At 41.7% G+C, this 8,439-nt stretch overlaps 1 protein-coding gene across 1 annotated transcript in view; it reads right to left on the bottom strand.

The window, feature by feature from the left end:
* Positions 1–7,976, bottom strand: part of ercc5 (excision repair cross-complementation group 5) — a gene marked incomplete at its 5' end in the record, with an annotated part of 12,206 nt that extends 4,230 nt beyond the window's left edge. Inside the window, 9 exon segments of the mRNA XM_014034252.1 lie at positions 1,816–1,935; positions 2,512–2,801; positions 3,534–4,316; positions 5,556–5,766; positions 5,839–5,982; positions 7,098–7,158; positions 7,414–7,515; positions 7,596–7,711; positions 7,801–7,976. Of these exon segments, the coding sequence (XP_013889706.1) occupies positions 1,816–1,935; positions 2,512–2,801; positions 3,534–4,316; positions 5,556–5,766; positions 5,839–5,982; positions 7,098–7,158; positions 7,414–7,515; positions 7,596–7,711; positions 7,801–7,976 (2,003 nt within the window).
* Positions 7,977–8,439: the final 463 nt, after the last annotated feature.

Raw genomic sequence — 8,439 nt, 5'->3', positions numbered from 1 at the left:
TGTGCATATAAAATGGCCCTGTCCATGTAATATATTTTAAACTTTTAGTTTAAAAATTATAAAAACTAAACAGCCTAGTATTTTTACAGTTTTTATTTTACAGTTAAAACTTATGTTTATCAAATAAAGTCTAATGTTACAACTAATTGTGGATCCCTGTAAAGATTTATTACTCTCTTAAAATAAGCTGCTTTAGTGCCAGTACCGACAAACTACATGTCCCACAATGCATGTTGATTATTTTACCCATGAAATGACGGTGTCCCACCACTAGGTGGAGCTGCACGGGGTTCAAGGCAAAATCTCCATTTTGCTGCATTTTTTGCCATCTACTTTTGGTGCACTCCATTTACATCATATTCTGGAACTGGGAAGTGGTAGCGATGTAATTTCCCAACAAAACATATGAAAACGCATTCCAGTTAGCTGACAGGCAATTGTACTGCTGCCGCTGATGTAGTTACAACACTGTTACAATAGAAACGAGAAACTACATACGTCATGCAAATAAACACTGACATCTGCAAAGTAAACATAGACTTTAATACATACAATATGCACAAAAATCACACTACTTGTACGAGTGATTAAACATGCACAAAAACATTAAGAATAATAATTAACAGTAAAAGTTACGGAGTTAACTTGCTAAAGCTGCGAGTAGCCGCCATCTTGAAATTGAAACTGGGGGTGTTCGCAGTCGCTCCCACTATACAACAGGGATTTACCACTGGAGGGGGCGTCCCAGGTAGGGTTGGGCATAATCGTATCGTGTGCGATTAATCGTCAGAAAAACATTAATCGATTATTTTTTGGCACTTGAACATTAATACGATTAATGCCACCAGGCAGAGTCCGCTCGGTGCTCCTCCCTGCTTTAAATATGACAAACATTAAAAAAAGGTTCTGCAATTTAATTATCTATCAACACAATTTAAAAAGTGATTATAGCCTGAAGTCTGTGATTTTGACACAATTTGGAACAGATTTTATGAAAAGAAAATATTTCCCYCTAAATTGGTCATGTGACCAGGACATAAAGGTGTGCAGGGACTCCAGGTCGTTAATCGTCTAATTAATCGTTATCGGCTAAATGCCACAATTAATCGTGATTAATTTTTTTGCTGATATTGCCCAACCCTAGTCCCAGGTTAAATTTACTAATGAGAACAAGGAAATTTCTACTTCCCAGAGCTAARAGAATGCACCATTTTACTACAGCTGTACTAGGAAGTGGGAATTTCCAACGTACAAGCCATAAATTTAAACTGGAATGCCCCTCCTGGTGGGAATTCCCTGTTGTAAAGTGGGAGAGTTCAGAAATCAAGACGGCAGTTACTCACCACAACTCATCAGCGAGTAAAACTCTCGTACTTTTACTTTTAATAATATTTCTGTAGTATTTATTTCACATTTAGTCAGTCGTACATGCGTTTAAAAAAGGACATGTTAAAACACTGTTTCTATGCAGGAAATACCAGGTAGAGCTCAGTTATTGTTTGTTAGCGGTGCTCAGGAACATGACGTTTCAGGTTTAGTCAAAGTTAATTACAACCATCCCTTTAACGGTCTGTGGAACTGAGTTTGACACCCCTGAATTATGTGGTTGGAATGCGACATGACGTTGGTCAGACCACAGCGAGTTCAAAAACAATCAGAGCAAACAAACCAAAGAGAAACTCACCAATATGTGTACTAGTATCTAATTTTATCTAATAAAATCCCACAAAAAATGCACAATTATATTTAGAATAACATTGATAAACAGTCTTTTAAGACTGTGAACCAAAAAAAGAAAAGATCAGTTCAGCTCACCTGACTTTCCAGGTACATCTGTCCGGTGACGGTGTTCGCCATTCGTTCCTGCTGCTGTTTCTGCTCCGTCAGGCTGTCCTGCTCCAACCCTAACGAGCTCTCCAGAGCCTCCAGTTCACCCTGAAACCAAAACCAAAGACCCCCACGCCCATCAGCACTGAAAAACACCTGCGTTAACCGCAGTTACATATTAACATAGTCAGGAGCTGAAATGTTTATTTTCCTCTCCAAGACGAAAATAAATCTGTTAAAATGGTCATCTCTGGATCAATAATGTATTATTGATCATTTTCCACTGTTTGGACATAACACGGTTAATATTTAATTTAAAAAATAAGGTAAACAGTGGTTTGTTGTTCCTACATTGTTTCAAATATAAGAGAGGGTGGAGAACAGCTCAACAGTTCAATTGGTCCAAAGGTCTTATTAAAAAACAAAAAACAAAAACAAAATTTTTTTTACGTGTCTAACTTTGAAAAATGTATTATAGTTTTATACATTTTTGTAATTTTCAAAAATTCACCTAAGAGCTGCTTTGAGTGCTTTTTTTGAAAGGGGAAAAAAACTCTTAATTGGCAGGCCAGACAAAAGTCACCTGCGGCCACATCTGGCCCACGGGCCACCATTGCCCATCCCTGCTCTAAAGTCAAACCAAAGTTCCATTTTCCAATTTTAAGCAGTGATTTCAAAACTCACCACGTCGATGTGGTCCCACTCACTGGTTCCTGTTGTTTTAGAGTCTGCCTCTGTTCCCTCTTTCAGCTCGTTCTCTTGATTTTGAGTCTCTGATTCCTCCTCTTTTTCCTCCTCTGAACTCCYAGCAGTAGTTGGACCCTGGAGAACCTCGGTTAAACTTCCACCCGACTCGTCGTCTGTAATCGTCACGTCTTTATCGGCTTCTTCTGAAGATCTTTTGTCTCCAACAGCGTCTGAATCAGCTGCGTCCTCCTCTTCGACTTCCTCTTCTGGCACCTCGATGAAACTCTCTAAAACAAAACAAAACAAAACAAATCTACACATGAAGACGTTTTAGGTCTTGAACACAGGGGCGGAGCTAGACCTTTTTGTAAGGGATGGCCGGGGTGGTTTTTGGGGGCCACATACAAATAAAGAAAAGCACTCTGGATTTGAAAATTCAAGATGGCCGCCACAGCTAATTCAACATCACTTTAATTTAGCTGTTTTAGGAAATATTGTGCCAGAATGCTAAAAAAAAACTATTTATTATTCAGACATTTTTAGACAACTGAAGACCAAAAACAATCTTTTGAAGCTGAGCCAGAAAAAAATCAAAATGTTAATCAAAAATTCAAGATGGCCGCCACTGCTATTATTATTATTTATTTATTTTTACTGTATCCTGTACGACAGTGTGAAGCTCACCACCACTGCTATTTTAAGACTTATTGGAATTAATTTGTTGTGCGAGTAGCTAAGAATGATCACACACAGATTGGCGATGCTAATGGAAAACTAAGCTAACTGCTAATGCTAATTTTACAAAGGGCTATAATTCAGCCTTATTTAACCACAGCTGAAAATTTTGTATCAGAAAACAATATTTAACAAAATCTAAATGAAAATACAAAATAAAAAAATCCCCTCCCACTTGTTGAGTGGCACCTGGGGTGGCCAATCAGGTGCCAGAGGTGGCACCCCTCTAGCTCCGCCCCTGCTTGAACGAGGTGTGATGTCATTAAGGGTTTTATTTGTTTTACCTTCAGACCCGCTGTCCATTTTCACCTTGTCTCCGTTCGTCTCTTCGGCACTCTTCTCCTCCGGGTTTCCAGGAGGAGCGTTTGTTTCTGTGCCGCCTGGGTTCCAACTTGTCCGAGAGGAGGGACTAACATTCGGTGAGTTCTGATTGGACGCTTTCTCCTTCAGCTCCTCCCGTTCCTCCGCCTCTCTCGTCCGCTCCTCCTCCTCCTCCTCRGCTCGTGGCAGCGCAGCCAATCGAAAGGCTTTGTTTCTCTGTTCGACCACTTCCTCCAGCTCCTCCTCAGAGCTGCTGTCGAGCAGGCTGTCCTCCATGTGGACGCTCTGGGCGGCATTCGTTGGAAAATCTGACGATTCTTCAGGGACAGGCCGGCTCTCCTCGTCTGAGCTGCCAATGACCACGGGACGAGGAGGACTTGTCCTCGGTTTGGCAGGTGAGATGCTTGTCCCGTCCTCTTCCTCGGTTAAAGCTTGCTGGATTGCCAGGAGCGTACGAGGAGATACCCGTCCATCCTCCTCTTCATCATCATCATCGGAGCAATCGTTCAGGGCAGCCTGGATGGCCTCCAGAGTCCGAGGTGAAGCTGGACAGGCGTCTTCCTGAAGTGGTTTTGACTCAGAGGTCTCCTTTGACGAAGAGGCCTGTACCTCCTCCTCTTCCTCAGCGACAGGTCGCCACAAAGGTTTGGGTTTGTCTGCCGCTCTCCTGCAGCCGGACAGGGAGCTCCCGGCCCAGGGCGAGGCTGCAGGCTGGCTCTCTGAGGCAGCTTCAGACTTTTTGGAGCCTAAAATGAGAAGAAATATTAAAAAACGAGAGTACAACGTTAACTTTTAAGTCTGTTTTTTCAATAAAACCCAGTTTTAGGACTAAAACTAAAACATAAAACAACATTAAACATTTATTTCCTTGTTTTCAGCCACTACAGTTTGAAGTAACAGAAAATTTGAATGGATTCAGTTTATTAAAGCAGACATATCTTGTTTTAAATCCTTATTTTTCACATTTAAACCATCATTGGGGTCTATAGCTATGTTTACATGCACACAATTTTTTGATCGGATTGAAATGTATTCGGATTAAATAATCCAAATGTAGTGTTTACATGGACACAATCCGATCATGACAAGCGTTTACATGCACCGGAGTTTTATTCAGAATAAAAGTCCGGACATGCGCAGTGTTGTAAACTTTCAGCTCTACTTCCGTGTTACAAACGTAATCTGTGCGCTCAGGACGGACCCGTGTCAGCTTTTAATAACGGTAGAGACGCCGTTACTCCTCGGTTGAGCTGCAGCCTGCAGATGAACCAATAAGTGTTTTTTATTTTTATTTTTTTTGCGAAGCAACGTCTGTTGTTTGTTTCCTTTTTCATCTGTTAAGAGAGCGAGGAGGAAAAGTTCTGCGTGGCGCAGCGCAGCTGGAGCGCTGCTGCCCCGCCTCCTCTAAAAGCAGAACCAAGTGAATGAAAGTCAGCAGACATGCGCACTCAGGTCAGTTTTCTACAATCAGAATAAGATGATCCGATTAAGTGTTTACATGAACGCCATTCCGATTATCAATCGGCATAACCCAACAGACTCATTCGGATTAAAAATTCATTCGGATCGAGCTCAATCGGATCAGAATAATCCGAACGGGCTGTTTACATGACGCATTTTTATTCCGAACGACCGTTTAATCCGATTACTTATGTCCATGTAAACGTAGCTTCTATAAAGTGGAACTGCAACGCTTTGGTCTGCATTCCTCATTTCCACCTCTGTTCTGAGGCGCCTCTGAGAGCAACTCGTTTTGGTGCTGCCTCTTTAAATGTAAGCCCCAGATAGCAGAGACACGGTTAAGCTTTTTATTTATAAATACATTAAAAGATGTCAACGAGGGAAGACTTGTCCATCCAGCCTTACATGTTGGAGCCAGAAGACGTGTCCATCGTTTTTTTTAAATATATTTACGCAAAAAGAAAAAAAAGGGAAAATTCGAACAGATGGTCTTGTACCCCTCCCTCACACTGACTCTGTCTCACCTTTAATGAGAATGTAATGCGAGTGGTCTTCTGAAACCAGTCGGTTTGACTCCACGCTGTGACTCCGCTGGTCTCCGTCCTCCTGGCCGAGCTGTGGCGCGCCGGCGGCGCTGCGGTGGCTCATCTCTCGCTCCACCCCCTCCAGGCGCTGGTTCAGCCGGTTCCTCTGCAGCAGGCCGGCCAGCTGGTACTGAGAAAACTCTCCTGAGCGCTACGAGCCGACGGACAGAGGTCAGCGGGCGAACAGAGGCTAAAGAGAGCGAAGAGAAGCCAGGCCACGTACCTCTGGAGGTTTGTGAATCATGGTCCTGCGTCTTTTACAGAAGTCCTTCATTTCTTTCAGGATCTCGTGTTTCATCTCGGCGGGCAGGCTGGAGAACTCCTCGGAGTTGATGTCCACAGAGTTTGGGTCTTCGTACAGTTCTTCCTGAGGAAATAAATAACAAATCAGGCTTTGAATGGGACTTCCATAAACAGAAGCTAAGTGTGACACTAACTAACGATTACATTTAACAATTAGAAGCACTCGGAGAGTGCAAACCTCCGCCAAGACCAATTTCCCCCGTCCTGTAAGAGTTAATGCCCAAAAGCAGTGATGGAAACACATTTGCCGACTAAGTTCTGATGTAGCGAACTTTTAAGCAGCAGTATGCACGGGATTTCTTCCTGGTGGAGTCCAATGTTCACCATGTAAAACATCTGTTATGGTTTGACTCTCTTTATAAAGTGCTTCCTGGTACAGTCGGCTCATGAAGCGAGTGAGTTTTTTAAATTTATTTATTTATTTAGGGGTGCACAAATAGCTCTCGACTTGATCTGGCCTCATTTAAATAATAAAAATGAACATATTTGGCGGCACGGTGGCTCAGTTGGTAGAGCTGATGCCTCTCAGCAAGAAGGTCACCGGTTCAAATCCCGGTCCGGGGAKCTTTCTGGGTAGAGTTAGCATGTTCTCTCCGTGCATGCGTGGGTTCTCTCCGGGCACTCCAGCTTCCTCCCACAGACCAAAAACACGACTGTTAGGTTAATTGATAACTCTAAATTGTCCCTAGGTGTGAGTGAGAGAGTGAATGGTTGTTTGTCTCGTTTGTCTCTATGTGTGGCCCTGTGATGGACTTGCGACCTGTCCAGGGTGTACCCCGCCCCTCGCACTGTGACTGCTGGATATGGGCACCATTGACCCACGCAACCCTGAAAAGGAAGAAGCGTGTACAGAAGATGGATGGARGGATGTTCTGTTTTTTGTTAACTGAAGATTAGTAGTGTTTGAGTTTATACTTGAAGAAAAAAGGGGCAGATGTAAGATTTTTTTCTTCTCTCTACTGCCTTTTATTTTATTGCATTTGTGTTTTTTTTCTTTTTTTATATTTGTACATAGAATTGATTTGTTTTAAAGAAATGAATAAAGATTCAAATAAAAATAAAATAAAATTACTTACATGATACCTGATTATTTTACAAATTACACTCCTAATGTCCCAGAGTTAATTCACAAAAGCTAAAAACGAACCTGCAGAGGTGATCATGTCATTCTTATTTTACCTGATACATGTGATAACTGTCACTCAACTCGTTTCCTTCTTTCTCCTCTTCTTCCTCTGAGCTGCAAGAAGAAAACCTCACAATATAAGGCTTATAGTTTAAAAAAACACAACATAAAACAGAGCTGAGCTCAACAAAAACTACATCTGACTACATGGAACAAAGTTCTTTCTTATTGTTGTGATTCATGTTTATATAAAAAAAAACACAATGAAGAAATAAAGCTAACTGTCTAATTAGTTGAAAGACTTTTATTTAGTTTCATCCTTTAACAACACTTTTTAAATTATAACTAGTAACCCGCTGAAGCTCTGACCTGCTTCTCTCCTTCTCCTCTGCAGGTGGAAGGGCGGGCAGAATGTACATGTCGTCCACCTCGTTCCTCCTGACGCCTGAGATGCTGGGCAGAGGGTCCTTGCTGCAGCGAGGAAAACAACGTGTGACGCTTCAGGCAGAAAATGAAACACGTGATTTATTTATTTTTTAATAAACAATCACCTTTGATCTCCAAGGGCAGCTTTGATGGCTTGTCTCTTCAGGAAGGTCTTGAGGAGTTTCTCGTTGGTTTGTTTGGACTCGCGGGTCAGCTCCTCCTTCCTCTGCCTCCTCAGAGCCTGCGGGATTTGAACAGATTATGAGAAACAGGTGGGATTTACATCGTTGGAACCTGTAAAAAWWTTTTAAAAAAACTTAAAGAACTTACCAGGGTCTGTTTTTTCAGCAGAGGAGCATCTCCGTCGAACACAAAGACCGGTCTGATGCGGAAGAAGAGCAGCTTACAGACGCGGTGGAAGAGAGTGAGGAGATGGGCGTTCTGGACACTGTTGCCCTGGCGGTCCCTCACCCCCTTCACTGCTTGGTTTAACCAGATGCTGATGTCTGCGGGCGTCTGCTTAAGGTTCTTCAACTACTTTCAGCAACTGTAATCCCAGTTCCAACCAATAAATTTGTGCTTTTCCTACAAGGCAGGGTCATTTCTTAACAATTTTCGCCCAGCTTCAGGTCTTTCATAAATGATTTAGAATTTAATAAAAAAAAAAAAACTAAAAATGATGAGAACAAAGAAAGCAAAAATATTACATTCCATGTTCTCTGTTTCATAATGAAGCGAATATCTAAAAAAAAAAAATCCCTTTTTTATTTTCCCTTTTCTTTAACTTGTTTACTCCTGTTTTTTCTTATTATTCTTGTATTTGTTAAGATATATACTGTTATTTGTTCAATTTATTCTGCGTATTTGCTGCTCCTGCACGTTCCTTACTTAAGACTTTTAGATAATAATGACAGACATGGTCAATACGCATTTATATTTTTACGAAATACTGTACTGCCATGATTGTTT

Source organism: Austrofundulus limnaeus, unplaced genomic scaffold (genome assembly GCF_001266775.1).
Source record: "Austrofundulus limnaeus strain Quisiro unplaced genomic scaffold, Austrofundulus_limnaeus-1.0 Scaffold2025, whole genome shotgun sequence".
Taxonomy (NCBI): Eukaryota; Metazoa; Chordata; class Actinopteri; order Cyprinodontiformes; family Rivulidae; genus Austrofundulus; species Austrofundulus limnaeus.
The sequence above is the reverse complement of the archived record's forward strand: the minus strand, read 5'-3'. Positions and strand labels throughout refer to the sequence as shown.